At 56.0% G+C, this 25,684-nt stretch overlaps 3 protein-coding genes and 1 long non-coding RNA gene across 7 annotated transcripts; 3 read left to right on the top strand and 1 right to left on the bottom strand.

Annotated features, from left to right (window-relative positions):
• Positions 1 to 538: 538 nt before the first annotated feature.
• TMEM151B (transmembrane protein 151B) lies at positions 539 to 7,782 on the bottom strand. 3 transcript variants are annotated; one of them, XM_049893300.1, is made up of 4 exons: positions 7,598 to 7,782; positions 5,097 to 5,537; positions 4,572 to 4,652; positions 539 to 3,918 (listed from the first exon to the last, which is right to left on the bottom strand). In XM_049893300.1, exons 1-4 carry the CDS (start codon positions 7,718 to 7,720, stop codon positions 2,791 to 2,793), a joined length of 1,773 nt encoding a protein of 590 aa, XP_049749257.1. In that variant the 5' UTR covers positions 7,721 to 7,782; the 3' UTR covers positions 539 to 2,790. The 3 variants fall into 3 exon arrangements, with proteins under 3 accessions (XP_049749257.1, XP_049749267.1, XP_049749278.1); XM_049893310.1 differs by having other exon boundaries at positions 5,097 to 5,534; XM_049893321.1 differs by lacking the exon at positions 4,572 to 4,652.
• On the top strand, positions 7,405 to 13,277 carry LOC126081471 (uncharacterized). The gene is made up of 3 exons (XR_007518400.1): positions 7,405 to 7,444; positions 9,903 to 10,008; positions 13,258 to 13,277. It is a non-coding gene; the product is annotated as an uncharacterized LOC126081471 (long non-coding RNA).
• Positions 13,278 to 13,583: 306 nt separating this feature from the next.
• Positions 13,584 to 21,361, top strand: NFKBIE (NFKB inhibitor epsilon). The gene is made up of 6 exons (XM_049893289.1): positions 13,584 to 14,186; positions 16,511 to 16,613; positions 17,313 to 17,535; positions 18,725 to 18,813; positions 19,005 to 19,244; positions 19,995 to 21,361. Exons 1-6 carry the CDS (start codon positions 13,825 to 13,827, stop codon positions 20,058 to 20,060), a joined length of 1,083 nt encoding a protein of 360 aa, XP_049749246.1. The 5' UTR covers positions 13,584 to 13,824; the 3' UTR covers positions 20,061 to 21,361.
• A 411-nt stretch (positions 21,362 to 21,772) lies between these two features.
• On the top strand, positions 21,773 to 25,668 carry SLC35B2 (solute carrier family 35 member B2). 2 transcript variants are annotated; one of them, XM_049893272.1, is made up of 4 exons: positions 21,773 to 21,912; positions 22,448 to 22,641; positions 22,823 to 22,977; positions 23,847 to 25,668. In XM_049893272.1, exons 1-4 carry the CDS (start codon positions 21,902 to 21,904, stop codon positions 24,783 to 24,785), a joined length of 1,299 nt encoding a protein of 432 aa, XP_049749229.1. In that variant the 5' UTR covers positions 21,773 to 21,901; the 3' UTR covers positions 24,786 to 25,668. The 2 variants fall into 2 exon arrangements, with proteins under 2 accessions (XP_049749229.1, XP_049749235.1); XM_049893278.1 differs by lacking the exons at positions 21,773 to 21,912; positions 22,823 to 22,977 and having other exon boundaries at positions 22,561 to 22,641.
• The last annotated feature ends 16 nt before the right edge of the window (positions 25,669 to 25,684 follow it).

The following is a 25,684-nucleotide window of genomic DNA, read 5'->3' as shown; positions in this document are numbered from 1 at the left end:
GCCCACCCCGCAAGCCCTTGTCCCCAGGACACATGGAGCCTTCCAGGTGTCCTCGAGTCCCTGTCTCCCTGTGGCTGCCAGCACAACTGCCCACTCTGGGCCACACCACAGGAATCCCATCAACTCCCAGGGACCACATGAAGACCAGATAGATTCAGGCTGAGCCCCAACCCCCATCCTTCTTGGGCTGAGGGGCCCAGAGCCTCCAGATCTGTGTTCCTGAAGGGTGGGTCATGGGCTGCAACCATAGCCCAGGGGTGCCTGCCATCCGGGACTCCTTCCAACAAGCAGGCACCAAGCAAAGCACCAGAGGAGGCTTGGGCATGACTGCATATGTATGCCTGTCTGGGCGACCTAGAGTCTGACTGTCTGTGCCTGACTCCATCTGACAGTTCCAGAGTACAAACGTGTGAGTGTGTGTGTGTGTGTGTGTAGCCACAGCTGCTAGCAGAGGTCCTAATTAGAGAAACAAGAACATTCAGTGTAAAGTTTAATTTTAGAGATTAATTAATTTTCTGGTTTTAGTTTTCCCTGGCAATCAATAAAGCTACCAAGAAAATAGACCAAAGAATTGGTTTCTCTCTAAGTCTGTGTGTGTGTGGGAGGTGAGGCTGTCTGTGTGTGAAGACCTAGGCAGAAATGGTCAATTCAGGCAAAAATAGTAATAGGGGTCTCCCTTCCCCTCCTCCCAGCCTGGCCTCTGTCTCAGGAACAGGCCCGAGGGAAGAAGAGCTGAGTTCCTCCCTCCTCGGAGCTGCGAGGCGGCCAGGCTGCCCCCACAGGAAAACATGATATCTAGGTGCCAGCTGGCCTAGAGCTGGGGCCTGAGGCTGCGGCTCACCACCTGTACCTCACAGATGCCCATTCAGAGGGTCACTCCAACTGCCAGGTGCCTGAGGAGCACAGACTCAGGTCCAGGCAGGCCAGTACTGGTCGGCGGGTGGCCACTGCTGTCAGTGAAACCTGGTGGGCAGCCGTCCCTGCTGCCCAAGTATCCCCTCCTCTGGCTTCCCCTTCTTCCTAACTCAACACCCTGATAGGCCACAGGCCACAGTGTCCCCACAATTTGAACCTCCCCTACCCCGTCCCCCGTCCCCGGGACCAAAGGAGATGTTGCATAGGCAGAAGCCACACCAGAGGGCAGGAGCAGACCTGGCTGGGCTGGAGAAAGATGGGAAAGGCTGAAGAAGGGGGGGGGGGGGGCGTTGATGGCTCAAACAATGAGAAGCATGGCGGTGAGGAATGCCCAGGTGGCCCAAGGGTTACCCTGTCAGCTTGAAATGTGAGCACAATCCCTGGGCGCTAAATCTGCTGGGAAAACCTTAGCCAGGGGCGCAGGGGGGCAGAAAGGCGGCACACAGACATGCACACTGGAGCACATTGTTGGGAGGATGGTACACAGGAGAGAAGGCAGCTTCAGAGCTATAGGGAAACAGGACCTAGGGCCAGTGCCCTGGGGTGGTGGCAGAGTGCCCCTTTGAAGACCCTAGGATACCCAGCAGAGCTTCAACTTATTAGGTAGGACAAGGGGAGGAGGAAGGAGAGGTCGGGCAAGATTTAGGAATTCCTGCCTACGACCATGCCACTGGAGTTGAGTATTTCTCCAGCTGGGGCTTGTAGCAACGCCGTCAGCCTTACAGAGGCCTGTGTGAGGGACAACCACTCTCCACTCCTCCCCACACTGGGGGAGGAGAGGGCCGCCCCCCACAGACCACTCCATCTTTAAAGGTCCTTTTACTTCACCCTCTACTCACCTCTCCCCTTGGTTCTCCTCTTTTACTCCAGCCTGTTTACAGAGTTCCCCGTTGTCACCCAGGTCTGTCTCATGCTCTGTCCCCTCATCATCCCCCCTGGCTAGCTCTAAGGAATGTGACTTGGGTGGCATCTCAGTTCCTCTGAAGGAGTACCCACCCAGAACCCAGGTGAGGATGCTGCTTCAGGGAGGCTGCCAAGTTTAGAGATAGGACCATGGTACACAGCACTACACATTTCACCTCCTCCCTCCCCCTTCACCCAGGCAACAGCTCTTCTGAGCCAGGGAGCAGGAGGTAAGTGCTGACTGTGTGGTGAGTACAGTCTCCCTGGGACTCCTGGGGCCCAGTGAGATAAACAACAGTGGAGGGAGTGGCAGAGAGGAAACCCTGGTCACTTGGGCCAGCGCCGAGAAGGAAAACATCATTTCCATGGAGTTGGAATGGAGTGTTTGGGCTGACACCTGGTCCCAGACCTCAGACCCTCTGAATTCTTAGCTGGCTGGAAGCCAGCCCTGCTGTTCACTAGACCACCACCACCCCCCTTCAACTGAAAGAGGCCCAAGTGGGCCGAGGCAACAGAGGAAGGAAAGCCCCAGTGCCCCTTCCCCACAAGCCTCTACACCTCCCCAGCTGCACGCGGAGGGCCTCCCACTTGAGATGAGGCCCACCGCGGTCCCACAGCACAGTCACCACGTAACAGTTGAAGGATCCCTTGAAAGACTGGACAGGAAATCTCGAATGTGCGTAGGAAGTGAAGGTGTCCTCTTAGGAACTCAGGAGTGGAGCTGGAAAAGGCGACTCTTTGCTAGGGTGGGATTCTAGGGAGCTAGCAACCTCTCCCCACACCCCCAATCTGTCTCTATGTACAGGAAAGGTGGGGGTATCGATCCCGGTCTCATCTGGGACTGTCCAGTGAGCCTCATCTTCCTCCCTCCGCGCCCAGCACAGCCTCGGTCAGCCATCGTGACTTCCCCTGCTACAAGCAGGAAGCACAGTGGAGAGAGGGGCAGGAGGGAGGCCTCTCCGGGGCCAGAGGTCACAGTGAGGTCTCTACGCAGGAGCCATGGCGGTGTAGCGGCCGGTGGCTGTGGCCCAGACACCCCTCCTGCCGGTGGACAATGAGGACCGGGAAGTAAAGGGCGTCGTGGTAGGGTGGTGGCGGCCCGGCCTCCTCTTCGTCGTCGTCCTCGTCGTCCCCCATGCTGGCCTGGCTCGACAACCGCGTCTGCTCCGTGGGGCAGCTCGCCTCGTTCACGCTCCCGCTCCGGCTGCGCCACAGGCAGCTGCGCCGGGAGCCATAGAGGCGGCCGAGCGAAAAACGGCTGCCCCCGCAGCCGGCGCCCCCGCCGGGCCCCGGGCCGGCCCGCGGGCTGGCGCAGATGCTCAGGGCGCTGCGTGAGAAGATAGAGGAGCTGCTGATCGCGCGCTGGCAGTGCTCACAGCTGCGCCGGTAAGGGGCTACGCCCACCGCGCCGGGGCCGCCCACCCCGCCATAGCGGCACGTGGGCGCGTAGCCGCCGGCCGCGCCCCCGGAGCAGCGCGCCCCTAACCCCCCCAGGTCCATGAGCACCGCCTCTGAGTAGCTCGGCACCAGCTGCTGGTTGGAGCGGATGTGCCACTCGAGCTCCGTGCTGTCCACCGTGTTGACCCGCGGCAGGCGGTGGGTGAGCGGGGGCAGCAGCTCGTCGCTGGGGCTCAAGCCGCCGCCTATGCTGCTCGCGGAGCCCGGGCCCTCCAGGCCAAAGAGCTTCTCCACGTGGTAGTGCGCGTAAGCCGTGCGGTACTCGGCCAGCACACGCAGGGGCCACGACAGCGTGAGCAGCGCTGCAGCCCAGAAGGCCGACGAGCAGGCGTACCAAGGCGGCCTGGCTGGATCCGGGAAGGCCACCATGAACTCACGGAAGTCCACGTTTTTCAAGTGCATGCCCTCGCGCGCCTCCATGTAGTCGTCCAGGCCCTCGTTCTCTGCAAAGAAGCGCGCGCGCTGGCATAGGTACGCGTTCTCGGCCTCCACACTGGCGAAGCTGAAGCACTTGGTGAAGCGCAGCCGCGTGGCTGGCGCGCCCTCCAGCCCCACCAGGGCCTTGGACACGTCACGGACGCCGCAGCGCGCGTAGTCGAACTCGGCCTCCGCCACGTGCGTGTTGACGCGCTCGTGGTAGACCTGCAGCAAGGGCGAAGGTGGTGGGAGTCGCAGGGAGCTTGCATCTCGGTTCCCGCTTCCCGCTTCTCTCTGCTCACCCTCGCCGCTCCCATCACTGATCCTATGCCCCGGTCAAATCCTAAACCTGCCCCTGGGAACTGAACGCTCAAGCCGTGTAAGATCCTATGATCTGATTTAGAGAGAAGCTGAGGCCCTCATCTTAATGAATTAGAGATGAGGTCCGGACTAGGAGAAACTCCTGCGAGCGTGCTAACTTTAATTAAGCTTTGCTTCCTCTGGGGATCAGACCTTGGCTTGCCTGACCCTTTTGCCACTGCCTCACTTGTCCCATTCCCCCCCAACACACACCGTTCACCACAAACAGCATCCTCCCCTTCCCTTTTAGAAGCCTGTTTCCAAGTGGGCTTTCTAGAGAAGCTGCCTGATGAACCCTCCGTCTCTGGTCTCCTTAATTCCCCTGCAACTATCACATGGACTCCTTCCTGTTTCTCAGCAGCTCTAGGCTTCTGTCTACCCATTCATACTGAGACAGAGGTCACTCTCATCTGGGAACATCTCCTCCTGCAGGACCCCAAAATTTCTAATGCTGGCCAGTCCAGGGAGTGCTGATTGACCCACTGCCCACCTCCACCATTTTGCCATCTGACGCCCACCTCCTTTGTGAGCCTTGGACTTAGCACTACCACTGAAGAATTGCAGGCCTTGGGCAAGTCACTGAGCTTAGGTCTTTTCACCTATGAAAGAGGTATCAGTAGCAGCTACCACACTGAACAGCTGAGAGCATGTTGTGAGACTGTGCATGTTAAGGCATCTCCAAACATTAAGCACTAAACAGTATAGACCTGAGCCAGACTGAGTTCAAATCCCACCTCCACCACATACTAGCTGTTTGACCTTGGGCAGATTATTTAACCTCTCCAGGCTTCAGTTTCCTCATCTGAAAAATGGGAATCATAGTTACCTGTCTCATAGGGTTGTTATGAGGATTAAATGAACTGTTTAATATTTGTAAAGGCCTAGTGTTTGCTGTTACTACTAAGATTGTTATTGTCCTCCTGGTGTAGTGCCCACAGGAGATCACTGCTGCCCAAGTTGCTTCAGGGGCAGTCAGGCATGGTCCAAGCATCCCTCTCTATCTGGAGTGGCCTGCACTACCCACCCCCCCAGTAGCCTCTCACCTGGGTGGTGGTGTAGGCGTCGCCATTGCGGTAGCGGGTGACCTGGCGGGTGCGGCGGACATAGTGGTAGCTGATGGCCTTCCACCAGATACAGGGTGTGGCCTGCTGCATGCGGCCCACACGCTCCCGCACACTGCTCACATCAACGCGGTGCTGCAGCTCATGGCGGGCTTGGCAATGCCAACACTCCACCAGGTAGACGGCGTACAACATGAGCAGGAAGGCCAGGGGGATGTAGACATAGCCATTGGAGCAGGGGCTGTCGTGGTACATGAGGCTGTTGCCCTGGTAGGCGCTGCTGAAGGTGAGGCGGGTCACCGTGGTGACGTGGCACCAGGCCACGGCCCCCAGGCAGCCGTACATGAGCAGCGAGAGCAGCAGGCACTTCCAGTGAGACTCACGGCAGAGGGATTTGGTGAAAGAGGGCTGGATGGGACGCTGCTGCTCAGAAGGGCAGGGAGCGGGGCAGGGATGGGCAGAGAATGAGAGAATGGGCAGGACAAGCACAGAGATGGATGGAGGGGCAGATGTCAGCACCAGAGATGACAAGCAAAAACAGAGAGGGATGTGGAGAGAGAAGGTAAGACCATGATGGGAGCCGAGGACCAATGGTAAACACAGAAGTGACCCAGAGTGAGCCATGTGAGTGACCCAGAGTGAGCCATGGGGTGTCAATACAGAGAAATGCAGAGAGACACCACAAGAGACAGGTACAGATCAGAGCCAGAGATGGTGAGAGGAGGCCCAGGCAGCAAAGACAGATGGATAGGATGGCACCCAGAGAGTCCAAAGACAGACACAAAGACGTCAATGAAACAAGAGAAGGTGTGAATGGGGAAGACAGGGGAGGACAGACAAACAGGCATCAGCAGAGGCAAGTCCCCAGCCCAGACCCTTCCAGGTATTCTAGGAAAGGGGGGAGAGACCCACGGACATCACCTCCCATTTAACTGGTGGGGCACTCGGTTTTTCCAGACTCTTTCAGTCTTAGGTTCCAGAGGAGCCATGCCTCTTCGACCCATCCACCTCCCTAACCCTCACAATTAGCCTAACACCTCCTTCGGAGGGGGGCCACAAGGGAACCCCAGTCCCTGTCTCATTCCCCACATTCTAAACCCCAGCCCCCTGTGAGTCACTTCCTGCACACTAGCCCCCTTCCCCTCTGTACTAAGATGGGAGGGAGGGGCTGGAGTCCCTGAGCAGAAGGCAATCCCCAAGTAAGTATCCAGAGGGGCCGAGGCAGGTGGCTGGGAAGAGGATGGGAGTAAGGCCCAGGCTTTATGCTCTTTGTACCCTAGGTGCCTACCATGGTGCTGGCAGCCAGTAGCCACTTATAAATGTGTTTTGAGTTGGATTTCTGATGGTGACCTGTGCTTTCCCACCCCTCCTGCCAGGACCCTGACTTATTCCCTCAATTTCCCAAGCCTCACCTGGAGGCCAGCCAGGGCACGGAGGGAAGGATGGAAAGGAAGGGCACAGTAACAGGCAGTGGGCCCTGGGCCTGGTGTGAATCGGAAGAAAGATCTGAAAGTGCAGATAGGTAGGTGGGCTAGGAAATAGCACACGGCATACACAGACAAGGAGATTAGAGTGCATGTGGCTTTTGAAAAGCCCTGTCCTTGGGGGGAGGGTGTACATATGTGCAACTTTGCCTGGCCACCTGGGAGTGTACTTGTCCCTATGTGAGCACATGTGAAGGGACTGTACCTGCAAGTGTGTCCCTGCTGGGTGCATGTGTGCACACAAGTGTGCATGCATGGTACACGAGTGTGCATGCATGGTACACGAGTATGCATGGGAGAGGGGGTGGGGAGTGGTCTCCTAGTACTTTCCTCAGCCCCTTTGTCTCCAGGTTCAGAGGGACTGAAGAGTAGGGCCTCCATCTAGAGGTATGCTTAGTGCCAAGACTCAGAAGGATTCCTGGGCTTAGGGCCCCCAACGGGGAGCAGCAGGGGTGGACAGACACGAGTGCGCCCACCCCACCCTCCTACCTCCCCATACCCCCGCCCCACCACATACACACACTATCAGCTACTGGGGTAGAGGAGCCACTTCTGCACACATTTGACCTTCTTAGGGCCCCAGTCAGGTAATACCATCACTTCCCCATGGCACCCTCCTGACTTTGTTGTTCCCGCAAGTCGCCCTTCCCAGCCCTCAAGGTAACACTCCCCTCTGTGAGACAGGTTCCCGGCCACCATCCCCACCAGGATAAACTAGCCCCCTCCCCGACCCACCGCGGGGCCGCAAGGCTCCGCCCCCAGGCCCCTCCCCCTGCCCAAGACCCCCCTGAGCCCCGCCCCCGACGCGGCCCCTTCCCCCTCACCGCGGACAGCTCCGGCCGCCAGGTGGGGGCGGCGGTGCGGGACTGCGGCTGCGGCGGCCGGCTCCGGGTGCGGGGCGCCGGCCGCGCTGCGGCGGAACCGGCGGGGGCCGCGCAGCGGGGGATGGGGGGGCCGGGCGGGGGCCGGGCCTGGGGAAGGGGCGCCGTCGGCTCTCACCTCCTCTCGGGCGGGGCCGTCGTCCGCCGTCGCTCCCGCCGTGGGCTCCTCCAGGACCCCGGGGCCGCCACCGCCGCCGCCGCCGCCGGCGCTCTCTCCCGCGGCCGAGCCAGGGGGGGACATGGCGTAGAGTGGGCGCGTCAAGCTCAGGGCCTCCCGGGGGTCTGCCGGGGGCCGGGGGCATCCTGCGCGGGCCCTGGGGAGGGGGTGGGAGGGGGCGGGGCCCTCGCTGCTCCCCACCCCCCGGCGGGGGGAGGGGGCCTGGGAAGGGCACCTGGGGTTAGGGGCGAGGGGCTGGGGTTGGGGGGCGGACTAGAGGGGCCGGGTCGGGGGGGCCGGGGCCGGGGGCGGGTGTCACCTTGAGGCCCTCGCGGCGCCGCTCCGCCTCCCGCCCGCTCCCGCCGCCGCCTTTTGTCTGAGCAGAGCTGGAGCCAGCGCGCCCCCCCTCTTCCTCCCAGCGCAGCCGAGCCCCGCCCCCGGCCCCCCAAACTCCGCCTTCTCCAAGCCTACCTAACAACCACCCCCAAAAGGGGAGAAGCAACAGGGGCCCTCCCGCACGCCCTTCCAGCTCCCAGCTCTGCTAACTGCACCCCTTTCCCATGCTAGGAAGATCTGTGCCGCAACTCTTCGTCTATCCTCCGTGGAGGGGGTGCCAGAGGTTCAATCAACATCCCTCCGCATCCCGGGCTCCTGCGAGTTCCTGAGGATGAGGTTTGGGGAAAGGCAACTGAGTCTTGAGGCCCAAGGGAAGATCTCGTCTTCTCAATTGGGTGGTAAAGGGTTAAGGCAGAAGCCAGACCTCAGTGGCCAGACCCAGCTGAACAGGGATGGAATTGGGTGAAAAGGAAGGAATCCAAGCTAGAGGTGAGAAAGGACTAACAGAGGGCAGAGGGGAGGACACTGGAATTGGCCTTCACTGAACCATCCTTCTTCCTCAGAGAAGCAATGAAGTGTGTACAATGCTCTAGGCTGGAGGTCAGGAAGCCCAAGGCCTGGTTCTCAATCCCGGCTCTGCCATTAATGTGTTGTGTGACCTTGGGCAAGTGCCTTCCCTTCTCTGTACCTTAGTTTCCTCAGCTGTGCAGTGAGGAAGTTGACTGGACAATATCTAAGGCTCTGACCTTCTGTGGGTGTAGAAGTCCCAGACCACAGGCCAGATTGAGAAACTGCAGGCAACCTACCCCTTCATGCCACCCAACCCACACTGCTTTTCTCTGCATATTCTAGAAAAAGCAAGAAGGAAACTGACATCCCTTCATTCATTCCTAGATGCATCCATTCAATAGACGTATTCGGTGCCTTTCTGTTCAGAAATGAAACACATAATTGCCTACCCTCAAGGAGTACAAAGTCTAATGGGGGTGTTGGCATGGAAACCAGTTGTTATGATAAAAACCAGTTGCTGTTGAATTGATTCCAACTCATAGCAACCCCATGTGTGTCAGAGTAGAACTGTGCTCCATAGGGTTTTTAATGGCTGATTGTTTGAAAGTAGATTGCCAGGCCTTTCTTCTGAGGCACCTCTGGATAGATTCAAACCTCCAACCTTTCGGTTAACAGGAGTGCATTAACTGTTTGCACCACCCAGGGACTCCATCATTATGATAGAATGTGATAAAGCCCATGTATGATTTGGGGCAGTTTTACTCTGTCCTATAGGGTCGCTATGAGTCGGAATTGACTCAATGGCAGTGGGTATGATTAATCTGTTTATATGAGTCACTGTGGGATCCTACTGTGTGTCATGTGCCACATTAGGGTCTTTGACATATATTAACTGTTTTCGCTTTTTACCCACAAGGAATCAAAGCAGAGGGGGTGACTTACTGAAGGTCACCTGCTAGCACATAACAGAGCTAGACCTAGAATCCAGATCTTTCCCATTCAAAAGTCCATGGGGATACTTGTGGGTATGAAGTTAGCTTGAGGCAATGCCTATACATATGATCTCTGGGGATAGGGTATAGCCATCTGTCTGAAATGTTCCTGCCACTTACTTGTAGCAGAAGAGCTCTTGCCTCCTCCTGCAACTCCTCCCTTTCCAGGCAAGATGAAGGCAGCTTTCTCTCTGCCTGTTGCTTCAGAACTATCCAACCTGCATGACCCTGTCAAGGTCAGTGAGTCCATCCTCCCAGCCCAAACAGAGAAGGGCTGTGGTCCTCAAGAGGCAGGGGTTTGCATTCACTTCCATGACAGAGGAGTACTCCCACTTGGTGGCTCCTTCTAATATCACCCAGCCTTTTAGGGAAGTCCTGCCTCAAAAAAAAAAAAAAAAAAATTTTTTTTTTTCTTTTTTTTGCCTCAGAGCTAACTCCAATCCCTCCTGTTGTGGTGTCAGCACATTCCACCTAGATCAGTCCTCACTGTACACAGAGAACGAACAGAGGTCCTATTGGCCTCTCCTAACCCAGGTAAGATCCTTATACTCCCCATTTAGTTATTATAATCCACCCCTCTACTGCCTTCCCATCCCATCTCCACTTCAGGGGACTCTGGAAGAGAGACAGCAGAACTCCTTCTGGATAACCTCAGAGCTCCTGAGAGACAAAAGACCACCACTGCCTCCTTCTCCATTCATACACACTACTCTTCTCTGGAAGCTCAAGAAGAAGAGGGGTAAAGGGAGGGGGCTGTGGAAGCAGCCAGCTGACCAGCTGGTCACCATGGAAACCAGGCCTATTTCCCAAAGATGAGCCTGGCTGGGGTAGGCGGAAGTGGGGAGAGAGGGCACCACAAAGGGATTCAGAAAACACCAGCAGAAAAACAGGAAGACTGGAGGGGCCTGGCCTCAGAGAATACTTAGGGCCAAGTAGGCCCTGACCACACCAGGACCATCCCTCCAGGTAACACTACCATAGTATCTCTCCCCATTCCTGGAGTGTCCCCAGGAGGGCTTCCTGTCAGAGTTCTGGCTCTGTTGCTGGGGGCAGTGGGTGACTCACTGCTGACCTCATGTGGTCAGAAAAGGGGCTGCCACACACCTGGCTCAGCCAAAAAACCTGAAACCTGTCGGCCCTGGAGTTGATTCTGACTCATAGTGACCCTGTAGGACAGAGTAGAACTGGGTTTCCCAGGAACACCTGGTGGATTTGAACTGCTGACCTTTTGGTTAGCAGCCATAGCTCTCAACCACTATGCCACCAGGGTTTCCTATGGCCTGGGTTAGGCACACCTTAGTCCTCAAGGTGACATCTTTGCTTTTTAACACTTTAAAGAGGTCCTTTGCAGCACATTTGCCTAATGCAATATGTCGTTTGATTTCTTGACTGCTGTTTCCATGGGCGTTGATTGTGGACCAAGCCATGGGTATTCTCAGTGGCCTCATATGCATGAGAAAGCTGGACAATGAATAAGGAAGATGGAAGAATTGATGCCTTTGAATTATGGTGTTGTCAGAGAATATCGAATATACCATGGACTGCCAGAAGAACGAACAAATCTGTTTTGGAAGAAATACAGCCAGAATGCTCCTTAGAAGCAAGGATAGTGAGACTTCATCTTGCTTACTTTGGACACGTTATCAGGAGGGACCAGTCCCTAGAGAAGGACATCATGATTGGTAAAGTAGAGGGTCAGCAGAAAAGAGAAAGACTCACAAGGAGATGGATTGACACAGTGGCTGCAAGAATGGGCTCAAACATATCAATGATTGTGAGGAGGGCACCAGACTGGCAGTGTTTCGTTTTCTTGTGCATGGCATCACTATGAGTTGGAACCAACCTGACGGCACCTAGCAACAACAAATTCTTTATGGGAGCAGATTGCCACATCTTTCTCCCACAAAGAGGCTGGTGGATTTGAACTGCTGACCTTTTTGTTAGACGCTGAATGCTTAACCACTGCTCAACCTAGGCTCCTTGCTCAGATATCAGGTACTTAATATCTATGGCTCAGGGCCAGACATCTGACTGAGTTAGGGTTGATTTTTCCATCAAATGCAGTCTCTGGGCAAATGAAAGGGGCGGCCACTGTACACTCCAGATTTTTTGTGTCCTCTATAGGGTCTCTATGAGTCGGCATCGACTAGATGGCAACGGTTTTTTTTTTTTTTTTTCTTAATAGAGGCTCAGTTGCCCCTATCTTGTGCAGTTTGGTCTTGATAAAACGAAGGTTTCACTGAAAAAAAAATTTTTTTTTACAGCTTTGGATTAGAGGCAAGTGAACTCTGCTCTGCCCTTCCTGACTGTTTGATTTTGGACAAGTTAACTCACCTTTCTGGGCCTCAGCTTCGCAACTGCAAAAAGAGAATGATAATGCCAGATTCTGAACCCAGAAAGTCTAGGTCCAGAGTTGATTACTGTATTTTGCTCCAGCCTTTGAGGATGGGAGAAGAATATGTCAGGAGAGGAGGTTGAGAACATCTGAAATTATACTTACCCCAAAGGAAGGGGAAGTTCTTGTTTCCTTGGACTTCCCCATCCCCACACACAATGATGTGAAGTCCTCCCTCTTGGCTTCTCAGTGCTTCATGCTCAACACGTGTTCTGTACCTCCAAGGGGATGGAAAACAGTGGAGAGAACCTTCTTCCTGCAGCCCTCTTCTCTCTCCAGTCACCCTCCAGAGACCAGGTCCTTCTCCCAGCCCACCTCCCTTCTCATTCCCAGGTGGAATGGAGCCTTCTCTGCCCCTTACCCCACTGGGTAGGTGGCTCCAGTGTGTGCCAAGAGAGCACCCTGTTCTCATCTGTCTTAGCACAACCACTCTGTGTTGTAATTGTCAGGGAGTTTTTTTTTGTTCTCCTTGTTGATAATATACACGCAAAACATACACCAAGCCAGGGGGCTTTTTGAAGGCTGGGACCAGGGGATCTTTTGTTGTTGGTGATGGTGTGGTGGTTGTTGGTTATTACTGTTACTGTGATACTCACTTTTGCCTCCAGCAGCAAGAACAATGTCAGACATATAGGAGAAGCTCTATACATGATTGTCAAATGGATAAATGGATGGATGAATAAACCAAGGTTACACGGGGGAGGGCAGTGGGAAAGCTGGTTAGTAGCTGTCTAAACTCACCCCAGTCCCCTCCCCCAATGTCAGAGGTGGAAAAGGTAGATGTTCCCTTGAGAATGACCCCCTAAGGGCATTGCTGGACCCTAGGCTACTGGCACTTGGAGGAGAAGGAGAAACAAGGAAGGGGGTGATTATGGGCCACTTGTTTGGAGCTCACCATGTGGGTGGGAGTTCTCCTAAGGCCTCGCAGAGCCCAGGGAAAACAGGGATGTGGAAGGAAGAAAGATGGGCTGGGGCTGGGTCCTTGTCAGGGATCTCAGCAGAGTGTGGCTCAGCATGTCTGGGGCCTCCCCATCCCGGCCCCACCATGAGGAACTAAACTTCCCTGACCGCTAAGGGTAACCAGATGCAGCAGCCACCGGAGGTCAGTGTTTCACCCCTGTGAGGAAGAAGAAACTCCATTGGCCACTAGGCTTTTAAAACACCAGTCTGCCTAAGAAACCTACTTTCCAAAAATAAATCCTCATGCCCAATTCTATGTGATCTGGGAGTTGACATAGCAGACCTTCTATCCAGGGCCTACTTTAAAGATGGAATTTCTCCACCCAAATTCGTGGGCACTGATAGGAAACGATGAGAAAGCAAGAGAAACGGGGAGAGGTTAGGAAGCAGTGATTCTTCATTTCACTACTCACCTGTTCTCCCCACAGGATGCCCAGCTCATGTGGACAATTAATAAATATTTCTTTAAAAACCAACTTGGAATTAATGAATGAAATTAAGAAGGAAGGGGGAAGGAGTGAATGGATGGATGGACGGATGGATGGATGGTGGACGGACGGACGGACGGACGGACGGACGGATGACCGGACTAACAAGTGAGTCAGATGTGGGTAAGCCATGACTCGGAGCCAACGCAGAGGGAGGGATGAGGGGGATTCCGGGGGGGCGGGGCCTCTGCCCGGAAGCGCTGTCGGGGGCGGGGCCTGGGGCGGGGCCGCCCGGCGCGCGGCCACCCTGTGGGCTGAGGGGCGGGGCGAGAGAGAGGACCAGACAGGGCAGCCTGCTACGCTGAGCGGCCGCTGCGGTGGACCCCGACCGGCGCCGACCCTTGTCCGCTCTCTGGTCGACTCTTCGGACCCCGCAGCCCAGGCAGGAGGCCGCTCGGGGCGGGGTGTCGGCTCTGCGAGGCGGCCCCGCAACCCGGAAAGGCAGCGCAGCGGAGCCCGGAGCCGGATCCTGCTCTCACCCGGCCCCCGCGGGCCGGCTCCGCGGGCATGTCGGAGGTGCGGAAAGGGCCGGACGAGGCGGATGAGAGCCGGTATGATTCGGGTATCGAGTCTCTGCGCTCTTTGCGATCCCTGCCCGAATCCACCCCGGCCTCCGGGCCCTCCGACAGCGGCGGCCCCCAGCCTTGGACCCAGCCCGAGAGAAACGCCAAGGAGCCACAGGAGAAGGAAGACGCGGATGGGGAGCGAGCTGACTCCACCTATGGCTCCTCCTCACTCCTCGAGCCCCTGCCCTTGCTGGGGGACCCCGAGGCCGAAGACCCTGCCCCAGGTTCGCCGCTCCTCTCCGCGGGGTCGCTGAGCCCTCAGCAGCTGGAAGCACTCACATACATTTCTGAAGAAGGAGACACGTGAGTTCGGGGGCGAGGCTGAGGCAGGACCCCTTCCTCCCAATTCTAACTGGGGAGGCCTACCTCCCCCGGAGCCGCAACAGGCCAGGTTTCCCCCTGCCCCCGCCCCCACACACGAGGATGCTTCAAGGCAGCGGAAAGGGGCAGTCCCCACTCTCTTCCAAACCCCAAACTCAGACGACTTTTGAGTTCTAACCAGGCCATAGGACTTAGCATCATATCTCTGCCCTCCCTTTTGGAAGTGGGCAGAGCTGGCAGAGCCCTCCCCAGACGCCTGGAGCCCCAGCCAGCATCTTGGAAAGCTACCAATAACCCACCCCTAGGAAGACAAAATTCCCCTGACCAGTCCAGTTTTGCTCTTTTTTTCCCTTGAGGAGGAGGAGGCATCCTTGTTTACTCAGTATCTGGGATTCCCAACTCCTGACCTCAGAACGCCCTGTCTCAAGGAACCAGAGTTGCCAGTTGCAGGTTGCCAGTGGGGGCTGGGAGGAAGAGGGGGCACGGTGCAGAGCTGGGGCTGGCCCTGAGGAGGAGTCGGTGAGCCAGGCTGGAGCACCCTTGCCCCAGCAGACAGACAGGGGGCTGGCTGCCCCAGCTTACTTCCTCCTCTGCAGAGAAAGGGGAAGTGATGGCTGGAATCAGCCTCCCCCACACCCTCCCGCTTCTGAGCCCCCTAAGCCTCACTGTCCTGCCTGACCCCCTCACTTTACTCTTACTGCCCCCCAGCCCCAGGTGGAGCTTAATGGGGACTGGGCTAAGGGGCAGCTGAGATGAGAAGCAGATGTGTGGGAGGAGCTGGCCAGCTGAGGCCTGGTCCCTCAGAAAGAAGAAAACTGACAGGGGAGGGGGTGGCTGGGATTTTGGATGAGAAGCAGAGTAAAGAGGCTGGGCTCCTATATCAGTACAACTAGGATGAATGAATGGGGATGGAGGAGGCAAGGGGAGGTGCTAGCCCTGACCTTTTTGGAGGTACAAGGATCCTAATTCTGCATGGCTTTGGGCAAAGATTGTCAGTGGAAGAGAAGTGACCCAAGTCTTTCTGCGCTGCGTGCCTGGATCACTAGCCCTCAGGCCCAGAGCCCCAAGATTTCAGGGACTCCATGTAGGATACCTACAGCTGACCTTTGATTCAGGAAGTAGGAACTTCTGACCCTGGCCTCCTTTCTTAGTCTTCTAGCCCTGCCTTTACCATCTCAATAAGAGACAGGTGTACTGGTCCAGATTGTGTGTGGGGGAAACAATGTCAGGATTCCCCAGGGGTTCGCCAGAGAGAAGGGGGCACTTTCCTCCCTCCAGGGTATCTGGGCTGTGGGAGGTATGGAAGTGGGAAGAGGAAGTGGGAGGAGGAGAGAGAGGGAGAGGGAGGTGGCTGCAGGAATGTGACCCAGAGAGCAGGCCCTGGCCGAGGGGATTTCCAGAACGGTTCCTCCCTCCCGTCACTCTCCCGGGCCTCTCCTGCTGCCTGCCTGCCTCCAAAGCCAGTCCCCCTCTTGCCTGAGCAGCCCCTTCCCCAGCCCAGGCACAATCCTCTCACTCATGCCCCAAGGCAGCTCTCCTGGCCCAGACCCTGCTGCTGTGGCTTTCATTTTCCCACCTGATGTAGGGAAACCCCGGGACACAGGAACTTCCCCTCCCAGCTGCCCCCCCGCCCTTAGTGTAAAGCCTTTGGCCCCCAACAGGCGCACATTTTCTGCATTGCACAGACCTCCCCTCAGGTGCACACAGAAGTGCCCCTGGTCAGGCCCACCTATTCTGTGCTGTCAGGAGGGGCCCCTTTTGACTCCCTGTGGAGGGCAATAGGACAGGATGCTGCACTGTCTCCTTGCTCCTCTTCCAAGAGCTGTCTTCTCGCCTGTGGAATGTCCAACATTGAATTGCTGGAGGGGCGACCCCATACCCCACCCCTCTGTTCTCCCTATTGGGGTGGGAGGTGGGGAGCACAGCCCTGGAAACCCCCTCTGGGCTCCTCTGCCAGCTTTCAGTTTGGCTTTGAGCTGCAGCTGGCCTGGTGAGGCCCTGGGGGCAGAAGGGTGTGGGGTGTGGGCAGGCTATGGACAGGAAGGCCCTTGTCTCATCAGCACCCTGCCCACATTCCCACCCAGCCAAGGCCCTCCTGAAGGCCAGAGATGGGAACTTGGAGCTCCCACCCCCAAGATCCTGGCTCCTCACATCAGCCTTCACTTCCTGGGCCAAACTCTCACTTCCTGCACCTACCCAGTGGGTGGCTGTTTAGTGGTTGATGTGTTCCTTCTAACCCCAGGACCCTAGCCAGCTCTCTCTAGCCTGGGCCCTGACCCCAAGCCTTGCCCCTGACCTCTCCCCAGGCTGGTCCACCTGGCGGTAATTCACGAGGCCCCAGCCGTGCTGCTCTGTTGCCTGGCTTTGCTGCCCCAGGAGGTCCTGGACATTCAGAACAACCTTTACCAGGTAGGTAGAGAGGATGAACTGTGCTCAGATAGCCATACCTGCCCTGCCAGCCATCCCCAGCAATCGTACAATATTCCTTAGGCTGCTCACCCAGGAAGCCATATACCAGACACTGGGCTAGATGATAAGGATTCAGAGATGAGTATGAATAAGAAAGACACAACCCCTGCCCAAAAGTTGCTCACAGCCTGGGTAGGGGACTCATGTCAACACCTAAATATACGGCAAGGTGAGTTGTGGTAGAGACATACCGGCTGCTGTGGGATCCGATGTCTGTGTGACACAGCCAAGAAAGGCTTTGTCCAGGAGATCACATCTGAATGGGGCCTTGAAGGAGGAGTTTGCCATCTTTCCTTTCCGCAAGACCTTCCTGGCAGCCTGGCCCTGGGGGATAATAGAGGTGTCTCCAGAGGGTGAGGGGTTAGACCCCGCCCCCATCTGACCTTTCTCCAGGGGCTAAGAGGGCCTGCAAAGGGCAGGGGGCCACTTCCCTCACCTTGCTGCCAGAACAGGAGTCCCAAGAGTTTGTGGAGTGACAGAAGGAAGGGCTTGGTAGTGTTTCCTTGGGAGACCAGGGCCCTGGCCTTTATAGGCTGCTCAAAGTTGGTGGCAGGTGGGTATTCCTGCGCCCACCTTAGCGTGTCCCCAGAGGTGGAAGTGTGCCACAGTGGCTCTGTCGCTCTCTATTTGTGCCCACAGACAGCGCTCCACCTGGCTGTACATCTGGATCAGCCAGGTGCCGTTCAGGCTCTGGTGCTAAAGGGGGCCAGTCGGGTGCTACAGGACCGGCACGGTGACACAGCCCTGCATGTGGCCTGCCAGCGCCAGCACCTGGCCTGTGCCCGCTGGCTGCTGGAGGGGCGGCCGGAGCCAGGCAGAGGACTGCCTCACTCCCTGGACCTCCAGCTGCAAAACTGGCAAGGTACACGGGCAGCCTAGGGGCCCTGTGGGGCAGGGAGGGGAGAGCAGACAGGGAACCCACTCTCAGGGAAGGCAGAGCCACAGCATGTTCATTGACTCACCTCCAGCTCTAAGCACATAGGTACTGAGTACATCTTTGGTGAATGAATGATGAATGAAGGAATTTGATTTAGAATTTACTGAGCACCTACTGTATGCTCTTAGTGACCCTATAGGACAGAGTGGAACTGCCCCACAGGATTTCCAAGGAGCGGCTAGTGGATTTGAACAGCCGACTTTCTGGTTAGCAGCCGATTTCTTAACCACTGCACTACTGGGGCTCCTATAGGATCACTGTGAGTCAGAATCCGCTCAACGGCAACGGGTTTAGTTTTTTTTTTCATACCGTGTGCTAAGTAGAGAGCTAAACCTGCCCTCAAGATAGCCCATTTAATAGAGATTAGATGAACTCATTCATTCATTCAACAAAAATATACTGAGGGCCTTCTATGTGCCAGACATGATTTAAGAGCTAGACATACATCTGTGAACAAAACAGAAAGACTGAGACAGACAACAGATATAAAAAGTAAATTATGTAGTATGTTAGAAGACAGTAAGAGTTGTGGAAAAAGTAGAGCAGAGTAAGGGGAATGGGGTAGAGGGGGCTGGAGGTGGAAGGCTTGATGTAATTTTTGAATAGGGTGGTCAGGGAGGGCCTCATGGAGCAGGGGTGTTTGAACAAAGACTGCAGGAGATGAGGGACATGAATGTGAACCTAATTTTCTACTACTAAGCAGAGTGGGATCCCAACTAGGGGGAACACACAAGGAAGTGGCAGCTGGGGAGGGCCTGGGGGTGTGAGGATCCCAGAGAGCTTCTCAGAGAAGGCAGCTTTGGGACTGGGTTTGAAGGCAGTGTGTGTACGGGTATGTGTGTGGGGAGGGAAGGGTCTCTCAGCAACCTGACCCTTGAACCGTGAAAGTTTCAATAACATGACTCTGAAAAGGTGGAAACTTTGAGTTCCTTTCCCCTCAGACTTTTGAGGGGGTTTTTGCGTTTACATTTTAACAGTCCTGTGATCAGAAGCACTGAGTGGGCAGTAGTCCCTTGGGGCTAAGGGGTACGGAGGTCCCTGAAGAGAAGGGAGGGAGGGAGTTGGCGAATGCAGATCAGCAGCTCCCACCTTCACTGCCTTCACCGCATTCCAGGTTTGGCCTGCCTCCACATCGCTACCCTGCAGAGGAACCGGCCTCTGATGGAACTGCTGCTTCAGAACGGAGCTGACATTGACGCACAGGTGAGGCTGCCAATCAGGGTGCTGTCAGGCTGCGCCCCCCCCCCCGCCACCGCCCCGTCTCTCCCCTCCCAGTCCACTCGTAGGTTCCCTGCCCATCCATCAGAAGTGGTGGTGCTCAACTCCTCATCCATGGCTCAGACCCACCACACTGCCTCTTGAGAACCTTGGCTGACATCCATATTCCCTTCCAGGAAGGCACCAGTGGGAAGACTGCGTTGCACCTGGCTGTGGAAACCCAGGAGCGGAGCCTGGTACAGTTCCTTCTCCAGGCCGGTGCCCGGGTGGATGCCCGCATGCTCAATGGGTGCACCCCCCTGCACCTTGCAGCTGGCCGGGGCCTCAGCAGCATCTCGTCTACCCTGTGCGAGGCAGGAGCTGACTCCCTGCTTCGAAACGTGGAGGATGAGACACCCCAGGACCTGGCTGAGGATGTAAGAGCATACACACTCTGCTCTGTTCTCCAGGACCTCCCACTTCCAGAGCAGGGAGGGACAGGGACTGGAATGAGCTGAAAGGACCAGACTGGAAGTTAGGAGCCCAGGGTCTAATCCAGAACTTTGCCATTGACCAACTGTGAAACCTTGGGCAAGCCTCTACCCCTCTCTGAGCCTGTTCCCTTAGTTGGACAAGACCAGAGCACCCAAAGTGGGACTCCGGCAGGGGCCCTGCAGCTAAAGTGAATCAGTGAAGCAGGCCTAAGACAACAGAGGGTGGTGGAGCCTGTGGGAAACCAAGAATCCATGCCCCAGGGCTCCTGTACTCTCCCTTAGGAGATGGTTGCAGAGTAGGAATGTGCCCCATGTTACCGTATCCTCCAGTTTTTTAAGAGAGGTGAAACCCAGATTTTCTGTGCAGTCTTTCCATTTTTAAGTGTTCAGTATTCAAAATGTTTTATGGGCACCCTCTCCCACCCCCAAAATACCAGACCTGTGGGCAAGACCACCTCAAAGGTCCCTCCTAGCTCTGATATTCTGGCATTATCTTACAGAATAAGGGCTGGCCTTAGGTCTAGCCCAGAGGGGCCATTGTCTTCTGGAAATGGGAAGGCTTATTCCTTGATGTCCTTTAGCTGTTATTTGGTGGAAAGGGAGTGGCCCAACAGCTTTCCCCAGCTTCCCTCTCTGGCCGTTACCTTCATTTTTATGACCGCTGACCCTGCTTCTCTCCATTCTTTCTCTCAGCCCTTTGCTCTTTTGCCCTTCGATGACCTGAAGATCTCAGGGAAGCCGCTTCTGTGTGCCGACTGAAGCCCAGGCAGGGTCTGGGGCCCTGGGGCGCCTCCTCTTCCCATCTGAAAGCTGGTACCACAGCTGCTGCAGTTTGGGCCCAGGCAATGTACCATTCTGGTACCCTGGGGACTGCTGGGGCCACAGCCTGGGGCCAGCACAGACCTTAGCTGAGAGGAGGGATCAAAAGGTAGAGAGAGCCAGTCTGGAAGAAAGTTTCCTCAGTGGATGGAGATTCTCAGAAGACCCCCAGAGCCCAAGGTATCCTGGGCGAAGCCTGTTTGCCCCTCTGGAAGATGGCAGAGGCTCCTGTTTCTACCCACGTTGGGTCAGCCTGAAACTGCCAACCAGTGCAAAAACATGGACTTTCCTGAGTGTGAGAGAGGCTGACATATGAGTAAGCAGGACCCTGAGGGGGTCCCATCTTACTGCTGTTGAGGACTCTAAAAAGACTGTTGTTTAAAGACTTCATGCAGAAGGCCCTGACTGAAATGAAACTTTGGGAGGGGGGGTAGTTTCAGTAACATGACACTAAAATGGCAGACTTTTTTAAAACATTTTCCCCTCTAGAGTTTTGCGTGCATGCATATCTGTGTGTGTGTGTGTGTAGTGTGTGTGTGTGTGCGTGCGTGCGTGTGTGCACGCGCGCGCACTCGCGCGCTGTGCTGGGGATTTTTAGACAGGCCTGCCCTGTGACCTTGTGGTAGAGGCAGAGGGAGAAAAATTGTCCCCTGGGCAGGGTAGGGCCTCAGTGGGTGGGGGTGGGGTAGAGTATTACCTATAGTGGTCAGGCCTTTCTTTTTTCCATCTCAGACGCTGCAGGTGGAAAGAAGGAGGGATGGGAAGACACAGGCCCTGGAGGCCTCATCCCTGTCCTGGCTGCTGTCATCTGGAAAATCTAGTTTAGGGAGGGTGGGCAACAAGGGAAATGTGACTTTGTTTTTCCCCCCTCTTTCCACACCTGTTTGAGGACCCTGTGAGGTGAGGCTTACGCTCAGGTGAAGAACATAGGGGAATAAACCACCAAGGTGTCTGTCACTTCCAGCTTATAGTCTAGTGAGTGAGACAGTCATTAAAATCAAACTTCATGTAAATATGTGTGTAATTACACGTTTCAATAAGTGCTGTGAAGGAAAAGAATAGTGTGAAAATATGGAGTGGATGGAGGGCCATGCTTTGGGTGGTCAGGGAACTCCTCTCTTCAAGTCCGACGTAAGGGTGAGTAAGAGATGAGGGAGGACAGAATTCAGGAGATGGTCTCTGGTGAAATAGAGGAACTGAGGGCTGGCCAGTGGGGCTCTGCACGGGATAGGTGAGTGGGCGAGAAGGACGGGGCCAAGTCAGGCAGAGCCTTGAAGGTCATGGGGAGTGGGGGACAGAAGTGCTGAACCCAACAAAAAGGGAGGGGGGCATCCCCATCCTGTCAGAAAGCGGGAAAACTAATACAAGGGGAAGCCCGGGAACGTAAAATCTCAACGCCCTCGTCCATAATATGGCAATAGTCACCACCATCTCCTGGGATGACTGTGAGGGCTAAGGGCGTTCACAATGCAGAGGGGAGACACCGGGCTGCTCCTTTCAAAGGCTGGGGCTCCCCTCTTCCCCCTCCCAGGAAGAGCCTAGGTCTCCGGAGAAGAACCGCGTCTTCCTCCGGGCCGCGCGGGGGCGCTATGGGCGGCGGCGGCCTGGGGCGCTGCAATGGTCGCTACAGGGGGCGGAGGGGCGGCCGCTGGGATGGAGGCGGGAAGAGCGCGGCACTTCCGCTAGCCGCTCGCTCACTGGCTGCTCCGGGAGGCGGCGGAGGGAGCGTGCGGCCGGGGACTGCATTCCCCGGTCCCCCTCCGCCCCAAGCGGCCGGGACCATGGACGCCAGGTGAGGGCTAGGGGAGCGATGGCGCCCACGTGACCGAGCTCCTGGGCCACGTGACCGAGCCCCTCCGAACGCGGGGCAGGGTGCTGTCTCCGCTGCTGGACAGGAGGCCCACATAACGCTTCCCGGAGCCAGCTGGGTTGGAGGGCAGGCATGGTCTTGTACCCCTTGAGGGGGCTTCGGAAGGGGTTGAGGGGTTGGGGAACCCTGGCGTTCCGGGAACGTGGAGGGTGGGGTGAAAGGAGAGGACGCCGTCGCCGGCCTGAGCAGCGGCCTGAGCAGCCGGGGAGCGCTAGAGGGAACAGAGGGGACCTGTGTGGCCAGAGGGGTGGGTCCGACCCTGGGAAGGGAGGGGGCCCTGCTTGGCCCGCGCCGGTCCCCCTCCGCGCTCCCGGAGAGAGAGAGGCTCTTTGTCCGGCTGGGCTGCAGCGGAGGGCGGTGGGGAGGAGACGCCGGGCCGTTCTCCAGTGTGGCCTCCTCTGGAGGGCCAAGAGGATGAGGAACTGCACCCCAAATCTTGTGTCTGCTGCCTCTGCAGGTGGTGGACAGTGGTGGTGCTGGCCACGCTCCCCTCCCTAGGGGCAGGCGGGGAGGCTCCCGAAGCTCCTCCGGAGTCATGGACCCAGCTATGGTTCTTCCGCTTTCTGGTGAATGCTGCTGGCTATGCCAGCTTTATGGTGCCTGGCTACCTACTGGTGCAATACTTCAGACGGAAGAACTACCTGGAGACAGGTGTGTGGGGAAAGGGCGGGGAAGCGTGCTACCTATGTCCTGAATTCCACGCTGGCGGACGGTCCAGACGGATGTGGCTTAGGGAGGGATGGGCCAGGGGGGCCAGCAGGGCAGGGCCGCTGCTCTGGAGGATTAGATGCTATGGGAAAGATTTGGGGCTGACTGTGTGTGCCTTCTCCAGGTAGGGGCCTCTGCTTCCCCCTGGTGAAAGCCTGTGTGTTTGGCAATGAGCCCAAGGCCTCTGATGAGTCCCCCCTGGCTCCCCGGACAGAGTCAGCAGAGACCACCCCCACTTGGCAGGCTCTGAAGCTGCTCTTCTGTGCCACAGGCCTCCAGGTAGGTAGGCAGGCTGTTTCTCTTCCTGGGCTGGAACCAAAGTCTTCACCATACCAGTCCTACTGTAACAGGTTTGCTGGTTGGTGTGTTATGTGTCTCTCTCCTCCTCTCTGGGGCACACTGCATCACCACCTTCTTGGAAGTAGTTGGGACGAAACACTGCCTTTTCTTTCCTCCTCCTTTTTCACCTCTCCAGCACTGGTATTGAAAACGTCGGGGGGACTGCTCAGCTCTTTTCCAATACTGCATGTGAGAGGAGTGCTAGGATGCTGGCTGCATGACACTTTGGAGTGGGGAGTAGTCCGGCCTTGCATATGATAATGAACTAAAAGCTGTCCAACCTTCTCTGAGAAGCCTTGCCTCCCTGAACTGGTTAAGGATAGGAAGATGCTTTCGATGGCATCAGCTCCAGCATACTCATACTGTGGGGACAGAGACAATCTGCGCAGTCTTCAAGCATCTGTCACATTTGATTCGCTACAAGCCGAATCCTGGTATCCACAAACTTGGGAGCAGGGAGGAAATTTCTAGTTAGTACAAAACCAAAAACCAAACCCACTGCTGTCAAGTTGATTCCGACTCATAGTGACCCTATGAGACAAGGTAGACCTGCCCTATAGGGTTTCCAAGGCTGTAAATCTTTATGGAAGCAGACTGCCACATCTTTCTCCTGCAGAGCAGGTGGTGGATTCAAACTGCGGACCTTCTGGTTAGCAGCTGAGTTACTACAGGGGAACCAAAGCAATGTGTGCTGTCCTTTAAGTCATTTAGACATCATCTCGAGGAAGAGGGAAGTTGAGATCCATTTTTGCCCACCTTTTCCTTCTCTTGCTTATTGACTCATTTTGTTTCTCTCCTGTCCCTACTAGGTGTCCTATCTGACTTGGGGTGTGCTGCAGGAAAGAGTGATGACCCGCAACTATGGGGCCACAGCCACAACACCAGGTGAACGCTTCACGGACTCACAGTTCCTAGTGCTGATGAACCGTGTGCTGGCGCTGATGGTGGCTGGCCTCTACTGTCTGCTCTGCAAGCAGCCCCGACATGGGGCACCCATGTACCAGTACTCCTTTGCCAGCCTGTCTAATGTGCTTAGCAGCTGGTGCCAGTATGAAGCACTCAAGTTTGTCAGCTTCCCCACCCAGGTGCTGGCCAAGGCCTCCAAGGTGATCCCTGTCATGCTGATGGGCAAGCTGGTGTCTCGGCGCAGCTACGAGCACTGGGAATACCTGACAGCTGGCCTCATCTCCGTCGGGGTCACCATGTTTCTACTGTCCAGTGGACCAGAGCCCCGCAACTCCCCGGCCACCACTCTCTCAGGCCTCATCCTGCTGGCAGGCTACATTGCTTTTGACAGCTTCACCTCAAACTGGCAGGATGCTCTGTTTGCCTACAAAATGTCGTCGGTGCAGATGATGTTTGGGGTCAACTTTTTCTCCTGCCTTTTCACAGTAGGCTCCTTGCTGGAGCAGGGGGCCCTCCTGGAGGGGACCCGCTTCATGGGACGACACAGCGAGTTTGCGGCCCATGCCCTGCTGCTGTCAGTCTGTTCAGCCTTTGGTCAGCTCTTCATTTTCTATACCATCGGCCAGTTTGGGGCTGCCATCTTCACCATCATCATGACCCTCCGCCAGGCCTTCGCCATCCTTCTCTCCTGCCTCCTCTACGGCCACACTGTCACTGTGGTGGGTGGGCTGGGTGTGGCTGTGGTGTTTGCTGCCCTCTTCCTTCGAGTTTATGCTCGGGGTCGCCTAAAGCAACGGGGAAAGAAGCCTGTGCCCATCGAGTCCTCCGTGCAGAAGGTTTGAGGGGGTGGAGGGGTGAAATGAAATAGAACCGCTTTCCGCTCCTACTGTAATTTCTCATAGGTGGCTGAATCAAGGGCAAAATGCAGGTATTTTTTCAGTGTCACAAACCAGCTTTGCAGCTGGGGGTGGAAAGTCCAGCAGGCAGGCTTCCCCTTTGCCTTAAGTCCTCTCCCCTCCAGTAGGTAGCTTTTAGCCCCCGGGGTAAAGATGGCCAAATGACCATCCACCCAGTGGGGAAGGCACAGTCCAAGGCCCACTCCCCCCCTTCAGGCTCCCTCAAGTCTCACCCTAGCTGTTGGCTCTGCGGCCAACAGCACCTTAGCTGTGCTTGTTCCTTACCTTGAGTATCATGTTCGACTCCCTACCAGAGACCTGCATTTCTCTTTGGTGAGAAAAGCACAAGTGTAGGTGCCAGTGCTGCTTTCCCAGGTAGGGGAGGGGGAAAGATGGTGCTGCTGAGGGAAGGGGTGGCAGACCCCACCGAGTACCACCACCTAGGCTCTGCTCCAGGAGCCACTGCAGATTTTGGTACTCTGAAAATGTTAACTTTTTGCTCTTACTTTATTAAATTCCTACCAGGGGCTTGCTTGTCTTGTGTTTTGGTTTAAGTATATAGGCTTTGGGAAGGAAACTGGGAGGACACTTATTAACATGGTAATTATTCCAAACTACCTTTATCATCAGTGTTGCATGTATTCTAAGCAGCTGTTTACCACTGAACCTTACCCACTACTCCCTCACCCTAGCTTTTAATTATGTACCATATAGCCCCTGTCACAAAGGTATAAAAACTCAGCTTAACTTGCTATGCATAGGATGACAGCAACCACAGGTCAGATGTGGGAGAACTTATACAAATATGAAATGCAGTTATCATTCACAAGTGTATAAAAAACAGC

The sequence above is a fragment of the Elephas maximus genome, chromosome 1 (genome assembly GCF_024166365.1).
Source record: "Elephas maximus indicus isolate mEleMax1 chromosome 1, mEleMax1 primary haplotype, whole genome shotgun sequence".
NCBI classification, from domain to species: Eukaryota; Metazoa; Chordata; class Mammalia; order Proboscidea; family Elephantidae; genus Elephas; species Elephas maximus.
This window is presented reverse-complemented; position numbering and strand designations above follow the sequence as displayed.

Excerpts from the sequence above, each read along its gene's own strand:
- TMEM151B (XM_049893300.1), bottom strand. The coding sequence starts at position 7,720 with ATGTCCCCCCCTGGCTCGGCCGCGGGAGAGAGCGCCGGCGGCGGCGGC. Across the intron at positions 5,538-7,597 it reads ACGGCCCCGCCCGAGAGGAG|CAGCGTCCCATCCAGCCCTC; the intron begins GTGAGAGCCGAC and ends CCTTCTGAGCAG. Across the intron at positions 3,919-4,571 it reads GTCCAAGGCTCACAAAGGAG|GTCTACCACGAGCGCGTCAA; the intron begins GTGGGCGTCAGA and ends CCCTTGCTGCAG.
- NFKBIE (XM_049893289.1), top strand. The coding sequence starts at position 13,825 with ATGTCGGAGGTGCGGAAAGGGCCGGACGAGGCGGATGAGAGCCGGTAT. Across the intron at positions 18,814-19,004 it reads GAGCTGACATTGACGCACAG|GAAGGCACCAGTGGGAAGAC; the intron begins GTGAGGCTGCCA and ends ATTCCCTTCCAG. Across the intron at positions 19,245-19,994 it reads CCCAGGACCTGGCTGAGGAT|CCCTTTGCTCTTTTGCCCTT; the intron begins GTAAGAGCATAC and ends TCTTTCTCTCAG.
- SLC35B2 (XM_049893272.1), top strand. Across the intron at positions 22,642-22,822 it reads GAAGAACTACCTGGAGACAG|GTAGGGGCCTCTGCTTCCCC; the intron begins GTGTGTGGGGAA and ends TGCCTTCTCCAG. Across the intron at positions 22,978-23,846 it reads TCTGTGCCACAGGCCTCCAG|GTGTCCTATCTGACTTGGGG; the intron begins GTAGGTAGGCAG and ends TGTCCCTACTAG.